Genomic DNA, 23,686 nt, shown 5'->3' with positions numbered 1-23,686 from the left:
CCAAGTGTTAACCTTGACTTTGAGGTCAATTTTTAGCCTAATCACCCCGACCTCCTCTACATGAAAGACTCTCTGTTATCACACGCACTTTTCAAAGATCTCTTTTTCTGTAGCGATGTCCAGGTGGGTGAAAGGCGCATCCAGGAGGTAGAGGTCTGCATCTTTATACACAGCCCTGAGAGAGAAACACACATATTAGGTCACAGATAACAAGGAAGGTAAAGAAAATGTTCCAATTTGCTTTAAAAAAACAAAAAAGCAAACAAACAAAATTAGAGAAAGTATAAGATGCAGAAAGGCAAAGAAGAGAAGCTGGAATATATCAGTCACAGTGAATAGCTATGTTGATAGCAGAAGTTAAAAAAGTCAAGGAGTGGCTGCAAATTAACGTTAGCACACTAAACCAATAAATAATGCAGGGGAACATGAGAGTTTCTGGCTGATCCACAGAGATTTAAAAAAGCAATAAAGCTCGGGCTGTAAAAGCCACAGAAACCATAAAAAGCAGACAGCAACACACACATGAGTGATCTGTGATCCTGAGCAGCTTCTGATTAAGTACACTGATATTTATTCTTTTTGCTGGACACATATACTGTAGCTAGACGGTTATTTTAATGTCCTTAATTTTTTATGATATTTCTTTTATGTAACCTGTTGCTATGGAAGTGCTACAGCGATGATGTAGAATTTACAGAAGAAACACACAAGTTGATACAAAAAAAGAACCAAAATCCTAACTAATGAGCAAAGGTAGTCTGTGCTGACAGACAAACAAGAGTGAATGAGGCCTGCTGACAGATGCTCAGGTGTGACAGAAACTACCTGGCAAGGCAGAGACGAGCTCTTTGACCACCACTGAGGGTCCCCCCTCCATCGATAAGATACGTCTTGTCTTTCTCGGGGAGCAAAGCGAAGTCCTGGAGAGGAAAACAGGGAAAGAGTGGGTATAACACATTAGACTGGCACATAAATACCTCAACTTCCTTGTTTTTATCCTCTGGATTTTTCATTTTTATGTACCGTTATCTTTACTCTTAACTCAAGATCTGTGGACCAAATTCAGCCCTTCTTAAATTTGAATCCAGTCCTTTTATTAGTTTAGGTTCTCAACAAATTTTGGCCTCCTAGATGCAGCTGTGGTCTGCACTGCAACACCACCAAACCAAAGAGACAAGTGCACAGTCACTGCACACACCTGCGAGCTTACACGCTAACCAACACAGAACGGCACAGCAGGCAATTTCAAAAGGTGGAAGACTCAGAACTTCTTTACCAAGCATCTCTTTGCAAGGTGATCTCTGTGTTCAAAGAACATCATCTGTGTTGTGATTTTGGAAAACTAGAAAATCAATTTTAACTTTTTATTCAAATGTCCTACCCAAAGTTTCGGTTGTAAATTTTAGGCCTACTACACAGGCTATATACAAGAACATAATGGAAAGATGTATTATTTACCTTTGTTATTTTTGGCATTAGTAAAAATACCCATACTCGCATTACTTGTCACTTGCTCATTAGTCACAGGCTGTTACAAAAGTGTTACAAGAAATGAAAGCCTGTGAAAAAAATGTTTCTGTCTGGCCATTGATGCCATCCACTCGGTTAAACTGTTTGACACCCTTGTTGTAAAGAGGGCAGAAAATGAAGTGGACGATCTTCTTCATAAAGAAGCTCATTGATTTCATGGAGCAGTGATGGCCTCATGCCTGCTCACTGAATGAATGGGCAACAATGAAACATGTCCAAGAATAAAGAAAAAAGAACAAATGCAGTCCTCAAAGTGATTATAGCTCATTTTCAAAGTTATCCTGTCTATATGCTCTCATGGGCATTTTCAAAAATCTAACTAAACAAAAGCACAAAGCATAGATGGCACATGAACACTGTCACGTAGACATATGGCAGCCAGTGATTATGAAACAGTTACAGCAACAGGAATGAAGTGACAGCACAAGTTTATCATCATTCAAACTTCCTACCTTTTAAATAGCTTCCTCTGTCCGGATAGGAGTGTATAAAGGACCAAGTTAACAAATTGTTTAACAGCTTTGTAAAATAAAGCAGTTAAATAGTAACAACAATAACAAAACAGAACAAAAAAACAACAATTAGAAATAGAAAAAAGCCTCACCTTTGACTATCAAAAAACTCTTGTAGCTAAAATGGCTTTACAGTGGGAAGAAATCAAACATTTGACACATCTCCTCAAATACAAAATAAAGGCAGAGTTTTTCTATTGTGTATCAGCCACGAGATGTGACTCCGCAGTCAATAAATATGATGGTCCCACACACGGCATGAGCTTCTCGACTGATTTCAGTAAAAGTTGTAGTTTTTTATTTTATGTAGTTTATATTTTGCACATTGCTTTAGCCAAGGCTAATGTGTCACGCTAAAAGTCTAACTGATCAGTTTAGCACAGCTTGAAATGACTTTTTCAGTGAAAGAAGGAATCAGTTTTCAGTGTCTGGAGCATCAGCCTTTGTGCATTTAATTATTGTTCAGGGTCAGATCTGTCCTGCTGCTTCTGCACTGGTCCAAGACAGTTAATGTTTCCATATGGAGTAGTATAGGTATAGTATAGTATAGTAGCATATCAGGGTCTTATTTTATTAACTTCTGGCATTGCATTGAGACAACTTTCAGAAAAATGAAATTTGATGGAAGTTATTTTTGTGTGTTCTACTACCTGGTGTTCCTTCCAGCTGATGCCATGGATATATTCAACAAATCAGAAAGCAAAATCACACCAAACCTTTGAGTAATGTATGTTCAAAAACTGACACTTCTAAGTTGTGTTTGTGTGGGGTTTTTTTGTTTGTTTTTTTAAATCTCACTGCCTCAGATCCAATGCTCGTCCATCCAGCTTGTTGTGAGCTGAAAGGCTTGTATTGCATCCCAGTGACATAATGTGAGATTTCCACAGTAACAGAGGAGACATTATTCTGCTGGAGGTCCGTCACTCAACACTGAGGCTTTATGAGAGAGTACATGTGTTAGAGTTAGAGACAAGCATAGAGTTTGCAAGTATGCAAGTATTTGTGTTTGTGGGACACATAATTGGTGTAAATGTGGACTGGTGAAACCTGAGCCATCGCGATGCCCTGCAGTGGCTCCACACAGGCAGCTTAGCAGAGAGAATCAGATCACTGACTAAGAAAAGACTTAAAAAAAAAAAAAAGCTGGCAAAGATTTCACTCTGCTGAAAACAGATTTTTTTAGTATGTAGTCACATTTTCAATCCAGTAATGCTGCCATACTTTCAGTGACTCAGCTTGTGATATGTTTACAGTAGGGTGAACAGATCTCAGCATACTAAATGTGGACAAACACATCATTTTAATTTTAATTTAAAAATAAACTGTTATCAGAGTGTCATGTAGCATGTACAGGTGAAAGCTTATTTTTATATATTGGTGATTCAATACAGTAAGGAAAAAAGTTGTCTGAAATTTGTTCTTGGTCTCGTGCAATTGTTTGTTTATACTCCCATATTCTCTTTTTGTATTTTTCTTAGCTTATCTCCTTCCTATTAAGAGTTTTGGGGGTTTAGCTTGGCTGTATGCGCAGATTGGCACCATATCTAAAAATTTTAATCCAATGACGACACACATGTCACCTCACACCACACACTTCCCTCCCTGTGCGAAGCTGACAAATTACTCAAGCAAACCATTTTCTCAGAATATACTGCCATTTTCAGTTCAGTTTTACTTTTATAGTGCCTTATTTTCTTTATACTTGTGTTTATGGTACTCTCCTTCACATTTGACAAAACAAGCTTGTGATTTCTGGGAATTTGTAACTTTCCCTGATGGGTTTGGCATTAGACAAGATAATCTTCTCCTGACTATGGTTAAAAAGCCTTCACTTGATATACATTGTGTAAAAACCAGAGTTTAGAAATGTGCATGTTCAGCAGAATCAGCCAAAAATTAGGGACATTGTCTCAAGATTTGGAAAAGGGGGACAAGTAATAAAAATGCTGTGCAGTCCCACATAAAGAGGGATATCTTGTCACCTGAGTTCATTGACAGTTTACTTCTTCTCCTCTGAGAACAGCAGTCTGGTCAGTTCTTCTTATTTACCAGTAAGAAGCTATCTTAGTGGTTAAAAAGTATCAAAATATCAAGACACTGTCAAATTGTTGCTACATGCCAACAACTATTATCATCCATATTCTGAGAAAGCTCTGAATAGTATGCACCTCTGGTCAGCTTCCAGTGTGGCTGCCATTTTTAGGAAGTCCCATTATGGCCACTTGTTTGCTTGTAATTTCACTATGAACTTCAAACATGTGGCAATAGCTGGATCTGCAGCTTGACGCAGAGGTTTTAGTGCAAGAGTCCAAAGTTTTCAAGCCTGAAGGTGTAGTCACGACAGGACTATCATGACAATATCCTCACTTTGCAAACGTTTGTCACTTGATCCACAGACAGACCCGTGCTTGTGTTATGCCAAAGAGACAACTGAATGTAAAAGTGAAACTGCTGACTTCTCAGTCCATCTACATTTCCACTCAGCCATGGCCATGACCTCTGGGCAGTGGCCTAAACAATGAAACTCTCCCTTATGCTAATTCCAAACAAATAAATATTTTTAAAACAGAAATTTTCTGCTGTAATTTAAAAAAAGAAAAAAAAAATACACATTCATTTGAGCAGGTTTTTGAAAATATCTTCACCCACATGAAAACAAGCACACAAAAACACTGCAAAAAAAGAAAAAAGGAGCCAAAGCAACAGGTGGCAAAATAACCCTAACTACAAAAAATCCCAACCAATCAGAACACAAAGAACCACAACACAATGCGCAGCCTGACATTAAGAGAGGAGATAAAGGTGCTCCAAGACAAAACCTTTGTTTTCCAGAATGGAGATTTTTTTTTTCTTTTCAGTGGCTACAAACATATTTCACGTGTCAAAACACAGAGGAAAAAGCTACGTTTACCAAATTACCATAAACATGTGGGCATTCCATTTGATCTCTCCAGTCAGAATTTTTTTAAATCCCAGTTGGAATTTTTTACTGGAATGGCCTCTAAAGGTGGAAAGCCAGAGTAGCCCCACCAACTCTGATTTAATTATATAATTATCCAAGATAGCAGTAGCACACGTAGCATTGGTAATTTGTACTGCCACAGCTGTGCATTTGTAACTAACTAAATAAGCCATTAGCAGAGCACTGGCCAGGCTGTACCCATGAACTTGCTGCTTTAAAAAAACACAACAAAACTGAAAACCCGGCACTTGGGTGCACTGCTAGTAATGCATGAACTGCACATGTTACTTTGTGGTTTTTTGCAATAAGTACCAGGTTATCTGTATTCTGCATGAACAGCTACAGCCACCATGACTGAACAAGACAAATACAATTCCATGTTTGCAAAACAAAAGACACAAAGAAAAAGCAGCGAAAGAGAATGAAAGGAATGAAAGGAATAAAGGTACCTCTTCCAGCTGGCAGGCCTGAATAACAGAATTGTAGCGGTATTCATCATAGGTCAGGCCAAACAGGATGTTGTCACGAATCGTCCCTGGCATAATCCAAGAAGTCTGGGGTGAGAAGGAAATGCGACCACTGTGTCTAATTTTACCCTCTGTTGGCACCAGTTCTCCCAGAATCATCATGAGCAGGGAACTCTGAAGGAAACAGGAGAGCATGGTAACACTTTATTCTTCTTCATCTAACTGTGTTCTCAACTCAAGGAATATGGAGTGAGTCATCATGTTTCTTTCATTGCTCAAGGGAAACTGGCATTTATTGCATGTAATTATTTATGAGCCAATATTAAGCTATTATGACAGTGAAGGTTGCAAATAAACTTGCCTTATTCAATTTGTTGCATTATTGTTACATTATTCATTTACTATTGTTTCAAACGTGTGCTGCCAAGTTGCACAGTAGCTTCTTAAGGACAGATAGATTATGCACAAGAACACATCTAATACGGCTGAGGGGTGTTTCTTCCATCTCTTCTTTAATTTGCATTTATTGTCCATTAAATTAAAATTATTTACCAACATCAATATATTGACAAAAAGCAGAAAGACATATCGGTCAGACTCCAGTGACTCCCTAACCAGAATTTAATTTGACTGAAATCCTACCTTTCCTGAGCCAGTGGATCCAGCCACAGCGAGCATCTGGCCTTTGTCGAGGTGCAGGCTGATGTTTCTGAGCACAGGGGTGACATAGAGATTGGTGAAGAATAGCCCGGGGTCACCGTTCAGGTGTCCATTTGCTTTGCTCTCCTGCTGGATCTTCTCAAACAACTCACCGATACGCTGTAAAGGAGTTCATAGGCAGTTACTAAACATGATATCGGTATGTGGCAAAAGATTGTTTATCATTTACTTTCTGCATATTAAGATTTCTTAAACAATTTAATACAAAAGAGTTCATTTTCTACACTTTAAGGTGACTTTCATAATCAAACATCTCCTTTTAATGTATTATAGTGAATCATGTGACACTTTCATTTACAAGACTCTGTGTACCTGCACACGGCATGCATGTTTCTGTTTTTCATTTTGTTGATAAAACTGCTTGCTTCAAGGCTGAGTGACTGTGTCCATCATGCTGTGCTCTCAGGCAGTGACACTAGAATAAACTACTGCTTTTAAGATTAGGGTTAAAACTTTCCTTTTTGCTAAAGCATACAGTTAGGCTGGATCAGGTGACCCTGAATCCTCCCTTAGTTATGCTGCAGTAGGCATAGGCTGCTGGGGGATTCCCATGATGCATTGAGTTTTTCCTTTTCAGTCACCTTTTTCACTCACTATGTGTTAATAGACCTCTCTGCATTGAATCGCACTTGTTATTAATCTCTGTCTCTTCCACAGCATGTCTTCTATCCTGTTTTCCTTCTCTCACCCCAACTGGTCGGAGCAGATGGCTCCGCCCCTCCCTCAGCCTGGTTCTGCCGGAGGTTTCTTCCTGTTAAAAGGGAGTTTTTCCTTCCCACTGTCGCCAAAGTTCTTGCTCATAGGGGGTCATATGATTGTTGGGTTTTTCTCTGTAGGTATTATTGTAGGGTCTGCCTTACAATATAAACCACCTTGAGGAGACTGTTGTTTTGATTTGGCGCTTTATAAATAACATTGAATTGAATTACTGTGAGGAATTTGATTGTCCAAGGACAGAAGAAGACTCCCAGGGTCTCACAATGGCCTTATATCACCTCATCGGTCTTTACGTCTGTAAAGATTAATGGGCGACGCCTCTCACTGCTAGAAGAGGGGAACTCTGCTCGACTGCCTGGCTTAATCATTGACCTCTGTGACATTTTATGGGTCACCGTACCTCTAATGCCAGTTTGCGCTCTGGTTATATAGGTTTGTCCGTGTGATTCTCATTCTAATGAGGTGATGTGCACCCTGCCAGCAGTAAAGAAAGGCAACACCCATTCCATTCAACTGAGAATGGCACATTCCAGGAAGAGGTGAAAGCCGGGGGAGAATCTGATTTGATCTCATCAAGAGTTCAGAGTTGTGTTTCCAGCAAAGTTTCCAGTATAGTGACAACACCTGGATAATTAATTAGGCAAAGTGACATGGGAAAAAACCCCAGCTCGATGTTCTTTTTCTCACGGTATTGCATGGTCAATGAATCACACCTGTTAGATTAAGTTTACTGTCTGAGCTTATAGATAAGATTATACTGCTGTCTCCCAGCAATGGTGAGGAATTAACTATTACACCTGGAATTACTGTAGGGGCTGTCAAAATTTGACTTCTTCAAACATGCGATTGTCCCAATCTTGTATTAACACACAGATAAGAGTCAATGTATTACAGCTTGACTGATGATGTTTGGGACTAGTAGTGACTGTTGACATCTGACTCAGATAATGATATATTTGGATTTACCCACCTCCTTCTAAACACACACACACACACACACACACACACACACACACACACACACACACACACACACACACACACACACACACACACACACACACACACACACACACACACACAGAGCAGTACATCACAAAAAGCAGAATACTGGACACCTGTACCAACATATCAATTACATTTTATTTCTAAGCCAACTAAAAAACAGATCTTTGATGTTTCTGTCCAAAACTTCTTTATACTTATCATCTTACTTATACATTCAGCTCAACCAGCCTTCCAGAGCCAGTTTCTGCCAAAGATCTCTGTTAAAAAGGAATTCTTCTTCTTTACTGTAACCAGCTGCTTTGCTCCCTAATTAAACTCAATGCATTACCCTTGCAATTAGAAAATGACTGTATATTGCTTTTGTGGGATGGTTCAAGGAGAAAGCCTTTTATGTCTGAGAAGAACACGACAGCACTGCTTCAGTTTGCAAAGTTGTGTTGAACAAACCATGAGATTGGAACAAAGTCCTTAGAACATACAGGACCAAAGTAGAGATATTTGGCCATAATGTTTTGCGCAATGCGTGGAGAAAACCAAAAATAGTATATCAGCACAAACATTCACAGAAAGTGTTAGCACAGGGGAAAGGGGTTGATTTGGGTTTAGTTTGCAGCCATGAGACCGGAGCCCCTTGCAGTCATTGAGTTGACTGTGAACTCTTCTGTATACCGAAGTGTTGCAGAGTCAAATGTCAGAACAGTAGATCAGTCCAGGTAAAGCTCTGAGTCCAAAATCTCAATGAACTGTGGCAATATTGTAAAAGAGGGTAGGCCAAAATTTCCCCAGAATGATATAAACTGACAAACCTATATAGACATATATTTTAGTACTTGGAGCTATTGTCGTTAACAGGACAATTTGGCAAACAGCAAACTGGTTTTTGCCCATTTTGTTTTTGATCTTCTTTTATTCCACCTTCTTTTCAAGGGTAAAGAATAACTGGTTTGTTGAACAGAAGTTTAACATGGCTTCACTCAACTCAAATTCCCTCCACAGTCACCAGACCTCAGTGCAACAGAGCTGTGATCAAATCATGGATGTGCAACCAGTAATGGTGAAATGGCAGGTGAGCGCATGTCATAATATACAATTTATTTATATAACATGATGACAATGATGCCATAATCCAGATACTCCTGATTGTGTGTATTATGTTACGGTTAAATGTCTCACATCAGACAAGTGTGTTGATTCTGCCTTTGCAGTAAGTAGCAGAAGCATTCACTTTCTTTTAGGCTCAACAAATGGACGTAAACAGACCTCATCCCAGGATGCGGACACATTGACCAACTCCAGTTCTGAGGTGGTGAGGTTATACTCCAGTCCACTGTATTCTTCCTTCATCAGGAAATCCTGAAGAGAAAAAAATACATTTAAATTATAAAATGCATTTAACTTATACAGAGTTTTTCTGTTATAGGCGTATAAAGACTGAAAAATTCTGGATTCATTATGCTGATGATTGTTAGCAAAGTTATTGTCACGGTACTGGGCCATGAGGCCCAGGGTTTAACTTCTAATGCATATTTTTGTATCCACATGTGTAGTTTAACGCATCTAGTTGTTTTCTAGTTTACAGTTTAGTCCTTGGTTTCTTAGTCCCTTTTGTCATCTCTCCCTGGTCCGTGTGTCTAGCTGTCATGTTTCATGTCTCTGGTTAGGTTAAGTTCATGTTCTATCTCCATGTCTATGTCTCTGTGTTTCCTGTTTTATTTTGAAAGAGTATGGTGTTCTTTGCTCATTGTAGTTAGTGTTACTCTCCCCTGTATTGCCATTATGTTTCACTCTAGTCAGCTGTGTTCTCGTGTGTCTCCACACACCTCATGTGTGTATTTAAGTCCTCAGTCTTCCTTTGTTCGTCGCCGCGTCGTCTGTTCAACTTCCCCCATGTTACGCCAGGTTTCAGGACTCTGTGCTGGTCATGTCCATGTTGCTTACGTGTATGCATTTCATAGTTCTTTGTTGTTCCAGCACAGAGTCCTGTTCATAGTAATCTCCGTCATATGCATCGTTGTCACCCTGTCTTCGCTTTCCCTGCTGTCTGAGTTAAGTGTCAGTTCTTAGTTTTCCCAGTTCAGCTTCTAGTTTAGTTTTGCCTCTGTGCTTTCTGTTGTTTGCCACGTTAATCAGCCCAAATAAAGGCTCGCTTTTCGTTTCAAGTTCAGTACTGTCTCCTCGTCTATGTCTGCACCTGGAACCTCACACTCCCACACACGGTCCACCCGCCGCAGACCGTGACAGTTATAACATGTGTAGGATCATTAAAAGCATTTGGATGACAAGCATCTATCTCACCACATCTCTCAACCTACCTCAATCTTGTGGAGTAGTGTCATTGTGTCGTACCACATCTGGAGGGAACCTGGAAACTGGCGGGTCAGTGTCATTCTTAACACCATGAAGTAGGAGGCTGTGGTGAAAATTCGACGCAGGATGATGCCTTTACTGAGTGCATATGGTATAATCGCTGAGAGGATAACAAAGATGGCAGAGAAGAAGTATGACGCGCTGTGGAAGTAACGGAGAGATCCAATCTTTCTCGTCAGTGTCATCTCATCCCTGCGGAGGAAAGTGAAAATGGAAGAAAGAACAAAGGGTTTTCATCAAAAAAGGGAACTATACACAAAAATATATGTTCTAACCTAACTAACACATTAGATTACTAACAGTAGGATGCTCGAATTACTTTAGCAAATTTCATTATGGTAAAAAAAAAAAACCTGACAAAGTGTTACAGTTAGCTTCAAATGGCACAATTTAACCTTGTTTTCTCAATAATAAAAAAGCTGTTGTGAGAGTTATTCTCTGTGTGTGGCAGGATGTGTTTTATATGTGGTGGTGTCTTACTGCCTGATGTTCTTGATGATATTTTCCATCACTTCCTCCCAGCCGTACGCCTTCACAGAGTGAATGTTCTCTATAATCTCTGTGGTGAGAGCTAGGCGGCGGCTAGTCATAGGCGCTCTGTTCGCCCTGTTCAAAGGAGAAAGTTTTACCAGAACACCAACACAATTTTATAGCAAGGAGCATCAGAGGATCCACCTATGCATGCATGAATATTCTCAAGTTTCTGTTTATATATGGACCTGTGCCATTTTTGTTGTTTCTGGACAGTGTTAGTGTTCACATTTGGAAAACTACTGAGAGTATAAAAGTTTTATTCACTGCTAACCAGCTATAAACAGCTACTCAATTCTCATTTCCCTCATTTTCCCTACTGGCAGTCTCCCTAGGCAGGCTACGTTATGGCTTTAAGAGAATATCCAACTCCACTGTCTTGGACCACAACTAGTGAGGGTAGTTCTTGTTCTGAGAACCAAAGCGAACTGGAGAGCCACTCAAACCAGAACATTCAGCAAGTGAAGAACTAATTCATGCATTGCTATTTTGAGCTTACCAAGTCTGTGGAACATAACACAGACTACAGTTACCAGCTACTGTCCAAGTTGATGGAGTTGAAGTTCATTTGTAGGATGAGACTCTTTATAGTGGGGGGTGATTAAGATTCCATCTATCCAATTTGTTCCACTTACTAAATTCAGGGTGGCTGGAGTGAGAGGCGGGGTATAACTTGGACTGTAGGAGGAAGCCCCACTACATGGGAGAGAACCCACACAGACGTGGGGCGGAAATGCCAGATTTTACTCCAGGACCTTCTTACCTTAAGCTGTCAGGCAACAATGCTACCCACAGCACCAATGTGTTGCCCACTGATTAATATTACTGCAGTACTTGTTACAAACTACCAGAGATAAAATATCTGGAGAGTAGAGTGGCTGTAGTTCAGGAGGTAGAACAGGTCATCTATTAATCTAAGGGATGCTAGTCTGATCCTCGGCTTGGGCAAGATACCAACCCCACGCTGCTCTCTGATGCATCCATCAGAATATACATGTGTGCTAATGTTAGACAGATAGCACTTAGGTAGAACAAATGCTAATGTGAATGAGGCAAGTTATGTAAAGTACTTTGAGTACTCAGAGTAGAAAAGCACTGTATAAGAACCAGTCCATTTACCATAAATTGAACTGTGACTTGTTCAAGAACGCTAGCATGCCTGCTTTTGTGGCACACAGCTCTACTGCTACAAAGTGAAACTAATATTTTTAATATTTGGAGAGAAAAACACACATTGCAAGACAGAAGACACAAATACAAGTGTATATTGATATGTAATAGGGTAGATGTCCAATACTAAAAGTGTGTCTGGTTGTGCTTTACTACCGATGAGGTGCCATCTTGGTGGAGAGCCAGGCCTGGACGATGCCCATCAGAGTCAGTGCTGCAAGGCCACAGAAGCCGTTCACCTCAATCAGCTCCCAGACCAGACCCACACACAATATACACTGCAGAGGGGTGATCCATATAAAATGTGCCAGACCCAAACTCTGTACACACAAAGTACACAGAAATTAAATTAGTGTACATGTAAGATGACAATGTGACGATACAAAAGGGCTATTTTACAATTGATCAGTGCGCGCGCGCGCGTGTGTGTGTGTGTGTTTACCAAACAATCATTGCTTTAAAAAAAATGGTATCTGACAGGTTAACTGAGGGCTATAACTAGGATCAACATAATAACAGAAAGCTAGCAAAAACAGAAACAGTGTTTTTGTACAAAGAGGAAAGTTGACCACACTACGGGACAATAAAGCATATCGCTTAATGTTATGAAATAGTATTTGAGAAAGAGGTCCACTGAAAATTACATAAATAAAGGTTCAATCAGTACACATGCACAATCAATATTACATTGTGATATATATTCTTTTAGATGGTTCCCTGGAAAGACTTTATTGCGCATTATTAAAATGTTAATAATTTATGACTGAATTGAATCCAAGCTGACTGAAGGAGTGAATACACAGTTCTCAATAAACACTGCGGATATGGAATAACTAGTCAATTTTCATAAGTGACTTTGCCAATTTCAGACACTTTCATATTGGAAATACTCAGAGTGGTTTTGGTGAAGGAGCTTCCTAGATACTGTGTGCAGGAGGCAACACAAATGAAGGCACTGGAATACTGGCGGTGTAATTCACGCATCAGTGCAATCCAAAATCACACAGGGAACTGGTAGGTTCAAGACCACATGATGTCCAATCATTCTGATGGGACCGGATTCTCACATGTAAGGCAAGTCCTAAAAACATTGAATCCATCTAATCTATTAATCTCAGCTCTCACTTTACTTGGGTCCTTTCATCCACTCAGCTGCAACTTTCATCTTGTTATTCCACACTCATGTAAGAACTACTACACAAGGTACCACTGTACCACCTTTACACAAGCCACATTCGAGCCAGGTGATAATTGTTCCAACGCAGGTTGCATAGTGTTTCCACATTCAACACCTCAGTGAGAGCCAAGACAAACATGCATACATAATCATGAGTTTCCAACACTGATGTGCAGGTAATACTTGCTTATGTACTAACACTACACTGTATATAGTAATGCACTGTTCTTTTGTCCTCTGTATGGATAACACAGTTAGTGTTGCCTAATAAAACACATTCACTGAAGTCAGTGACGATGTGAATTCTTGTTCCCCTTATCCTGGCAGAGACAACTCCTCCCATCTTCTTCTGAATGGAAAACTACTGTATTATTTCTATGAATAATCTCACATTTCATTCACTTTTCAACAGAGTTGTATTAACTTAAAATTTTCATGCCCCACTGGTTTCTAGCACATTTTTTTTTATTTGTGTGAGGATGTTCTAATTAAAACACTATCTTCTTCTTCTTTCAGGTCCTCCCTTCAGAGAACACCACAGCAGATCATCTGCCTCCTGCCTCCATCTCACCCTATCGCTCTTCTGTCACACCAACCCTCTGCATGTTCTCCTTCACTACATCCATGAATCTTCTCTAAGGTATTCCTCCTTTTCACCAGCCGGGCTGCTCCATTATGAGCATTCTTTGTCCAATATATCCACCATCCCTCATCTGCACATGTCCAAAAATCTCAATCCTGCCTAACACTAACTTTGTCTCCAACATGCTTAACCTGAGCTGTCCCTCTGATATAATCACTTACCTGTTACCTGGTCATCCTGGTCTCTCCCAGTGATAATCCAGTTCTGCCTCCTGTTATTTTGTTTCGTTTTGTTAGTGCTATCCTCTCCAAACCATACATCATAGCAGGTCTCACTACCATCTTGTAAACCTTACCTTTCACTCTTGCTGCTATACTGGTATCACACATCACCCTTGACACTCATCTCCATCTACTCCACCCTCCCTGCACCCTCTTCTTCATCTCTCTTGTGCAATGTTCACTGTTTTAGATGGCTGACTCCAGGTATTTAAACTCATATACCTTTGCTACCTCTGCTCCTTACAGCTTCACAGTTTCACCTGTCTTCTTGTCATTCACACACATGTATTCTGTCTTGCTTCAACTGAATTCCATTCCTCTTCTCTCTAGAGCATACCTCCACCTCTCCAGGCTCTTTTCCACCTGTTCCCTACTCTCACTACAGATAACAATGTCAACTGCAAACATCATAATCTATAGACACTCAGTTGTGACTTCATCTGTCATCTCGTCATCACCTCTGAAGCAAGAAAGGGATCCGGCATGGTTACAAATATAATCCTACGTCCACTTTGAACCTATCTGTAACTCCTACCGCACATCTCATCACTATCACAATTTTAGCACCAACTTCACAAACCTTTCTGCCTCTCTGGTCTTCCTCATGCAGGACCACAGCCCCTCCTTTTTTAGCACCCTACCATATGCTTTCTCTAAATCTACAAAGACACAGTGCAACTCTTTCTCCAATCATCAAGACTCTCAAAGCAAACATCCCTGTAATCTATCTTTAACAACTCTTTCTCTTATCTTCATAATATGTCTTATCAGCCTTATCTCTCTATAGTTGTTACAGCTCAACACATAACCCTTGTTCTTCAGTACCAGTACACCCCATTCCTTAGGCATCCTCTCATTCCAAGTTTGTGTTAAACAGTCCAATGCCCTCTCTAATGGAGACCACCTCCACAGTTATGTCATCTGAACCTTTTCACTCATGTCTTTACAGTTTTACATTTCACCCTCACTAATCATCTGCACTTCCTGAATCACTAACTGTCCTCCATCTGTCTTTCTCTCTCATTTTCTTTATTCATCAGCGTCTCACAGTGCTCCTTCCATCTACTCAGCACACTCTCTTCACTTGTTAGTACATTTATATTTCTATTCTTAATCATTCTATCCTGCTGCACATCCTTTCCAGCTCAATCACTGTCGATCACTCCCATCTTTCACTTTTTGCTGTTTGCCAAGCCCCCCAGTACTCCTGACTACTTTCGTCATCTCCCTAACTATCCCACGTTTTTCTTTGCTAGTATCTTCCTTTGAATAATTTCCTGCACTTTCTTATTCTAGACACCAAACAGCCTTTTGGCAGTTTCTCCCAGCACTACAGCTGTACACTTCTTTCTACATTTCACTTCTTCACTTTCTTCTTTCTTCATTTCACCATGTAATTCTTGCCAGTGCCTCTCTCTTTTTAATTTCCAAAGTCATTGTACAGCAGGGGTGTCCAACTCCAGTCCTCAATAGCTACTGTCCTGCAGCTTTTAGATGCATCTTTGTTCCGACACACCTGAATCACATGGATGGCTTGTTATCAGGTAATCCAATCATTTGATTCAGCTGTGTTGGAGTAGGGTTGCATGTAAAAGCTGCAGGACAGTAGCTCTCGAGGACTGGAGTTGGACACCCCTGTTCTATAGACTACCATCACCTTTCAGTCCGCTTTCTTTTTTGGATTACACCTTCTATATCGAATATAGTCCACCTATTTGTTACCCTACCCTCGTCCTTGAAGTACATGTTCACTTGTTCCCTCAGGACCTTCTTGCTGTGAGGCAACAATGCTAACCACTGCGGCACAATCTTCGCAGGAGTTCTTCCTTCAAGATCCATTTCACATCTTGTCTACACCATAGCAGAACATTTTGAATCCACCTCCATTCCTCCTGCCTTTGCTTCCCTTCCACCTGGTCTCCTGCATACCTTCCAGTTACAGTGCATGTTTAGAGTCCCTACTCTCACCTCCACACTTCTACCTTTCTTTCTCTTTCGCTGTCTCCTAACACAGCTTCATTAATTCCTCCTCCTTTGTCTTCAGCCAATAGTAGCACAGTTTCCACTAGCAACCTATTTGCTATCAGCATTGGAGGCAGTTGTTGTAAACCCGTGACCCAGCTGATCTGGTATGGGAATCTGAAATTTTTCTGAAATGTGTGGGGTTTTTTATATTGTTGTTTTCCAAGCTAAAGCCCTGTGTATTATTTCATAAGAAAGTCAATAATAATGATAATAATAGAATTTCGAAACAAAGTACAACTTCTGGCTGATTCTGACAAACAATCAGCTTTTGCCCTTGAAAAAAAGGTCCAAGGTTTCTCACCTCATCCAGCTTGTTGAGATTTGCAGACATCAAACTAACAAGCTGACCAGTGCTGATCTTATCCAAGACTCTGCTGGACAGCTTCAGGGTCTGAAAATGTCAAAGGTCAGAGGTCAGCTGGAACACAAAAAGAGAAAGTGAGTAAAAAGTGGAAGTCTGTGACACACGGCCATGCTTTGACACCTGGCTGACATGCCCCTCACTGCAACCTGTGGACAGTCAAGGAAGTGCCTCTCTGGGAAAGCTCAGTCATACATGACAAACAAGGTGGAAGCTGGTCTTCAAAATATTACTAGGAAAACATAAAATCTAAGAAATGCAAAGGCCTTATCGGATGGGTTGCTTTGTTCTGATAGCAGATTGTTACAGCAGTGACTAAAAGTAACAAGTATTCAATTCAGGTGTTATCAGCAGCTCAGTGCTACTGGCTGCAAGGATTTACACTTGCACTACACAACACTTCAGGAACAAACGCTATACGTTTTACTCTAGTTTTGTTGCAAATGAAAAATGCATTGAAATCTTTGAAATCTTAATATCATTGTTCAAGGTTAAAAATACAGTTTAGAAATAGTTAAAAAAGTTTATAAAGGTTGGAAAATAGTTTCTAATCATAGATAATGTTCTTCCCTTACCTTCTTGTAAATAAGACTAAAAAGTGCGATGCGGATCTGCATGCCAAGGTGATGCAGGCCAAAGATGGCAGGCTGCAACAGAAGGAAGCGGGCAGTGAAGAGGAGGCAAAGGCCCAGGGACAGGTAGAGTCCCTGACTTCTCTCTGGAGCATGGAACGGGTCAAAGGAAGCAATGATGCGACCTGAAATCTGAGGTTGCACTGTCTTGGAAGCCTCCTGCACAAAAACCATGGGACAATAAAGAGAAAACAATAACACCTCCTCATGGCAAAGCAAATGTATTTGGCACGATAGTGCATTCAGATCATGATTCTTGCTAAAGCTGCTGGAGAGGACAGTAAATGATGAAAATGAATAACCAATGGTTTTGTAGTTGTAGTTAGTTCATCACTAGAGAATCAGCTTTCCTCGTGCCCTTGGAAGATTGTTAAGTATATTTTATCACCCCTGTTACAGGCATGGTAAGTTTATGAGCAATATACTCCTAAGTACATTTTAATAATGAGGACTTCTTTGTTATTCTGGTATGAATGTGGGAATAAATAAATGCAAATACAAAGAAAAATTGATCAGTTTCAGTATCAACTGCCATTTCAAATATGGGTATTTTAGGAAAGTGCATATTCCAATAATTTTTAATGTTGAGAACATGACATAAAGTAAAAACAAACAAACAAACACTAAAACTAAAAGAAAATGTCACCTTAAAAAAAAAAAGAAAATGCGGTTACATAATAGCAAATTCACGTCTGGATCTGGAATCAGCCAGGATCATTAGCCAAGATTCCAAGCATGTCCAGATAAACATTTTTCTGCCAAAAATCTAATAGCCTTAAACGACCAGAAAACTATGCTGGCTTCCACTTCAATGTGTTTTCGGAGCCTCTCTGTTTACCTAGTGTCTCCTCAAAATCCACCAGGCATTCTTGCCATCTTGACAACCAGCAACAACTGCACTAACTTACACAATGGCTGCTGTCTGGAGCTTCCCATAAGCCTGGGACAGTGAGCTGGTTTGTGACACCATGGTGTGACATGCTTGTGATGTTTGTGCGTCATTGCACAATAGCTTTATTGGGGTGTGCCAGCAGGACACCATAGTTAACAGGTACCACACACACATGCAGGTACAGCATTAACGAACTGCTACATAATTACAGCCAGGCATGCAGGCGAGCCAGGTCGAGTATGCAGTAGGTGTAACACAATAATTACATTAAAGAACATTTACCTGCTATTTTAACATGGGTGTAATTAAACAGGATGGATAAAGACTGTTTAATGTTCAGTCTATCTGGGTTGCATTCTCACACACAACTCTACTTGGTCATATAGAGAAATGGTTATTTATGTCCTGACTTAAAGACTCTACCTGAGCGTTATAGTCATCACCATATTGGTGTTTTGAAAGCACAATCAATGGGTGGATGTGACCAATGTGCAATGTGTGCTCATATGGCAATGTCAGTTCTTGCTTTATCGTCCTTTGTGACTCTACATGCAGCTATAACTGAATTTCATATGGTACTCAATAGCACTTGAAACTAGTGATTAAGACCACAAAATTATCAGAAAAGAATTAACTGAAGTCAAAAATCAAATGAGCACTAGGGGTTCTTTTTCCATCTACTTTATTATAATCTGATGTCTTTCATAACTAATGTAGCTGCCCCCTCCTCGTCCTACCATAATGATGTTCGACTGAGCTGTAGAACAGTGTAACAATAATTATTTTTGCATTTGAACATGAAATTTTGAAGTCAAAGTTTAAAGAATTAATTTTGTTTATGTTAATGGGTACATTTGCTAAAAAGACAGGTTAATAACACCTTCTAATCTCCAGCCTTTATCATATTTAAAAACTCAGAAAGACAGGTGAAGGTTTTACATCCCAATCCATTCATCCATCTTCTTCTGCTTTATCCGGGGTCGCGGGGGCAGCAGCCTAAGCAGAGAAGCCCAAACCTCCCTCTCCCCAGCCACTTCCTCTAGCTTATCCGGGGGGACACCGAGGCGTTCCCAGGCCAGCCGAGAGATATAAATTCTCCAGCATGTCCTGGGTCTGCCTCCTCCCGGTGGGACATGCCCGGAACACCTCACTCAGGAGGCGCCCAGGAGGCATCCTTGTCAGATGCCCAAACCACCTCGACTGGCTCCTTTCGATATGGAGGAGCAGCAGCTCTACTCTGAGCCCCTCCCAGATGGCCAAACTTCTCACCCTATCTCTAAGGGAGAGGCCAGCCACCCTTCGGAGGAAGCTCACTTCCGCCGCTTGTATCCGCGATCTCGTTCTTTCGGTCACTACCCACAGCTCGTGGCCATAGGTGAGGGTAGGGACATAGATCGACTGGTAAATTGAGAGCTTCGCTTTTACGCTCAGCTCTCTCTTCCCAATCCGTGCTTTCAGAAGCCAGAGATCATGTGACCAGGACTTTATTTGCTTTCTGCAGTAAGTGTTTAAAAAAAAAATCTAAATTTGAATCTGCTTTATCTACAAGATAAAACCAACATGATCAAGTTATAATAATGATGGGTTTGAATCTGCAAGCGGGACTGAGCATCACAATTCCCAGTTAGAGATGCTGGATGTGCTTCCTGCAGGACAGACTGAAATACTCACCCCAAGGTAGAGGAGGACACCAAAGCAGGCGAAAGGCCAAAAGAAGCAGCGGGCCAGTGCTCTCAGCAGCTTTGGCTTTCTCTTGGCTGTGGCTGACACCACCTCCCTGTCCCATTCTCTGCAGGGAGGAAAGAGTTATATTGTAACACAGTTAAAATGCAGTGAAGAAGGCAGAATGGGAGAAACACACAACACCAGACAAATACCAGAAGGGTTTGGCTCTGGCTCTTCTATCTGTCTGCTACTACTTTGGCTGTGTACCAGCCAGAGTTTAATGGTCTGTTCCACAACTTCAGCTGGTGATTAATTCACAGAATAAAAACCTGTTGCCATTTATTTAGGAATATAATTTTTGTGAATGAATTTTGTACCTTTTAGATGTTGGGAATTTGAGTCTAGTTTTCTAGGAACTTCTACAAGTATTGTTAGGAATTACTTAGTGTAAGTTTGTTATAACTCTATTAATTTCCCACAACTGCCTGGCAGGCAAGTACAGCTTTAGAGAGTAGCTGCATTGTTCTGTGAGGGGAAATTTATAGCTGCGGTGATGTGGCCAACCAGCAGCAGTAAGTGTATGTGTGTATGTGTGTGTGTGTGTGTGGGGTGGGGTGGGGGGGGGTGGGGGGGACGACAATTGAGGAAGAAAGTGATTACAAAAAACATAAGGGGATTGAAGATTTACCTTTCATATTGAATTAGTCTCAATTTGTACAGGGAGAGATCCTTGCATTTTCAATTTCAGTGAGTCATGCAAAATGTCTAGGTGGCCATGTGTTACCTATTGACTGCCAAGCAGAGATATACAACTCTGGGCCACAAACAGGAAAACTGTGGGGATGGGGGTGGAAGGGATGGGGATATCCCAGCTGTCATAAGGTGAAATTCACTGTACACCCTGTACAGATCACCAGTCTATCACAGGATTAACCTATAATATTCCTGCAGGCACAGGGAGCATGTGCAAACTCCGCAGATACAGTAGTGAATCAAAAGTGCTAACCACTGTACTGTTGTGTACAGACAATATGGATAAGATAGACGTGACAAGATTTTGAAACTGAACGCTTCCTAGCTTCTGGTTGCTGTCTGCTTGCAGTCTGAGTACCACTGAATAATCAAGGTTCTGCAGGCTTTGGTTTCATGCTCCGTATGGAGTGTAAAAGAAGAGCTTCATTTGCCACAATGCATTCTTAAACTCTAAAATTTTACTAGCTTGTTTCTAATGCATACATATATACCAAACAGAAAGTCTTGGTTCAGATGGTTTCAATAAAAGCTTCAAAATATTGTCTGTTGTCTGCAGAGGCCAAATCATTATAGATTACGGGTTTCTAGATTTGCTTTGATAGCAATCTTCTTACCTAATATGTTATTTATTTACTGCAACATAGATATATCTAAAATAAAAACATCACTATGTTTATGATATCAACATTTAAAATGATTAAAATGTAATTAAAAACGCAGATTCGCGTGCGTGTATGTGTTATCTTTACCAGACTTCATTCCAGCTCCTGCTAGATAATAACTGTCATGCCAAGAAAGCTCAAAGACTTGAGTTGAATTGGGGGTGATAAAAGAGGCTGACGGCACACAGCATGCTTTAATGGAAGGTAAAGTTCACGTTCCCAGAAGTCCTCACTGTTTGCCTGATTAGAATAATGAAAGCAAAATCACCCACCACTGCTCATTTATCACCCTGGTGGGACTGGGCCCTTTCTAAAGGTCGACTTTATAAAACCCGTGTACACTGACCAGCCTTTTGGCCACATTTAGCGTGACGACAGCCCCACAAAGAGGCAAGACTACGTGGAACACTGCTGTGGTTTTTAGGCAAGGTTTAAAAAACATAAGAGTATTTAACTTTTGGGATTTAACTTTTGGGAAATGACTTGTCAAAGATGTGCCACCAGCTTATATCTGCAAGAACGGGAAAAGATTAAAAAGGGATCAAAGGAAGAAAGTAACAAAATAACAAAAACGAAAAATTCAGGAAGCCCTTGTGCTGCTAGCATTGGGCTTAACAGGATACATTTAAATTAATTTATTATAAAAAATTGCAATCATTATCCAACTTTTTATTGAACAAAATAAATGTAAGACAAAGATAGAAACAGACAAAGAGAGAAACAGAAATAAATCAGAGAGAGTGCAAGACAGATGCAAAAAAAGAGGGTCACGTCTGTCCATCATCTTTGGTCTGGCTGTTTGTTGGCACACACAGGTTTGCTTTATGTCAAGCCTTGTTTAAATGCCAGCCCTTATTGTGAAAAAAGAAAGGACTCATACCCTGCTACTGTAAACATGAGTAAAGAACATGCGTGAAAAACATCAAAGCCGCATATTTCTAGGTTTCAGAATGTCTACAAGTTCCACTTACCTGGATTTCGTTACTGTGCATGCTACAATCAGCACATACCTAGACATTTTCTCTACATGTTTTAATAAAGTCTGGATGAAGTTCAGTTAATGATTTTATTAGTTTCAGAGAATACCTTACAACCAGTTCCCCAAAAACAGGCTTCAACTCAGTGAGTTTAAAGGGGAGATCATTATTAATTTTGTTATTACTAATCTTGTAAGGAAAGACTAAAAAAAAAAGTGTTTAATTGTTCTAATAATGCACAATTACTCGGCCAGGATGTACAAACCTTTCAAGTCTCTCAGAGAGGTTGTCTGCCAGATCAAAGGAGGGAGCCTTGTACACATCTGACAGATCCAACTTCTTTCTGAAGCCCTTCCTTAACAGTGGTGTTACCCACCTGCACACACACACACACACACACACACACACACACACACACACACACACACACACACACTTGTAATTAATCTTTTTAAATTACATGGAAATATAATTGTTTCTTCGTGGCTAGATGATAAGCCTTTGGTTTCATAGTCAGACTAATGACAGAGTACTGAGAGAAATATTTGCTAGTATCTGTGAATGAATCACAGGATGTCTCGTCCAGATACACCATGTAGGTTTTAGGATTATTTGTCTGTTTGGGATCTCTAATTGGAGTAAGTGGGGCGTCGGCGCCACTTTATTAGGCTACAATATTAACAAAGAAAGAACCATTTAATCCATACAAAAAAGTGAATTATGACAATTCCTAGCACGTTACACAAATTTTAAATCATCAGTAGCTTAAGTGCAACTGCCAACGCTTTCTAGAACATACTACATCGGAGCACAACTCTGTATTTTACGCACGTGATTTCTGCAGATGTGTGAAGAAAAACGCGTCTCACTTACCAACTGAATAGAACCCTGCAGTAATTGCCTTTTGACATTTCTTTATTTACTTTACACCGTATAACTTTAATTTCACTTTACAACAGACACGCTGCGTGTGCACCTGGCCCTGGACCTGGAGCCAAGGCTGTACACCAAACATTTCTTACCAGAAGAAAAATTTGGAGAAGAAGTTCGCATCTTCTACTGGTGACTTCTGCATTCTAAGAGCGCCGCCAGTTTGAGTTCCCTGCACCTGAGTGTCCCCCGCGTGGCTCCGAGGGGATGCTCGTCCGCTTTACTCTCCACTTCGTATCTGCTCTGAATGTATCGTCGCTATGCAGTCGTCTTGGTGTCCCAAAAGGGTGGAAAAAAACAAAAAACTGTACCTCTTCTGTCACTTTGCGCGCTTCCCTAGGTTTTTTTTATTATTATTATTCCTCCACTTGCTAAAACTCAATGTCTTCTTGTGCGTTTTCCTAGTTTTATTTTCTGCTGCAAGTCACAGTCCGCTTCGACTACCTTCCTTTCACTCACTCTCTCTCTTTTATCTCCCTCTCACTCTGTGACAGGGAGAGGACAGTCTATCCTTTATGGGCTCGCCAACAACCGAAACGTCATTTCCACGCCGACTGGCTTCAGGGTAATATTGTGGCACCAAACTCAAGAGGCACAAGTTAGTTGATCAGAAAAGATGTGGGAGGTGACCGGAGTGCAGAACTCACAAAATGTGAATTATCCTGACTTCAATTACACTCAGTTAAAAGGTAATTTGGAGAGAAAAGAAGAGTAGAAATAACAAACAGTTAGGGTTTTAACGTGAAAACCTAACATTTAAACGT

The 23,686-nt window shown here is 40.4% G+C and overlaps 1 protein-coding gene across 1 annotated transcript in view; it reads right to left on the bottom strand.

Moving 5' to 3' along the window:
- cftr (CF transmembrane conductance regulator) overlaps window positions 1-23,394 on the bottom strand; it is a 41,449-nt gene extending 18,055 nt beyond the window's left edge. The window contains exons 1-13 of the mRNA XM_085283054.1: window positions 23,015-23,394; window positions 22,258-22,368; window positions 19,607-19,724; window positions 16,987-17,202; window positions 16,352-16,441; window positions 12,141-12,304; window positions 10,764-10,889; window positions 10,229-10,475; window positions 9,177-9,269; window positions 6,114-6,290; window positions 5,454-5,645; window positions 826-920; window positions 89-175 (exon numbers count right to left, since the gene is read on the bottom strand). Coding sequence (XP_085139180.1) covers window positions 89-175; window positions 826-920; window positions 5,454-5,645; window positions 6,114-6,290; window positions 9,177-9,269; window positions 10,229-10,475; window positions 10,764-10,889; window positions 12,141-12,304; window positions 16,352-16,441; window positions 16,987-17,202; window positions 19,607-19,724; window positions 22,258-22,368; window positions 23,015-23,067 — 1,769 coding nt within the window. The 5' untranslated portion in view covers window positions 23,068-23,394. The remainder of the gene's footprint in view (window positions 1-88; window positions 176-825; window positions 921-5,453; window positions 5,646-6,113; window positions 6,291-9,176; window positions 9,270-10,228; window positions 10,476-10,763; window positions 10,890-12,140; window positions 12,305-16,351; window positions 16,442-16,986; window positions 17,203-19,606; window positions 19,725-22,257; window positions 22,369-23,014) is intronic.
- Window positions 23,395-23,686: the final 292 nt, after the last annotated feature.

Source organism: Mchenga conophoros, linkage group LG7 (assembly GCF_057382185.1).
Source record: "Mchenga conophoros isolate Kocher_MC1m ecotype Shallow Benthic linkage group LG7, M_conophoros_male_GT1.1, whole genome shotgun sequence".
NCBI lineage: Eukaryota > Metazoa > Chordata > Actinopteri > Cichliformes > Cichlidae > Mchenga > Mchenga conophoros.
This window is presented reverse-complemented; position numbering and strand designations above follow the sequence as displayed.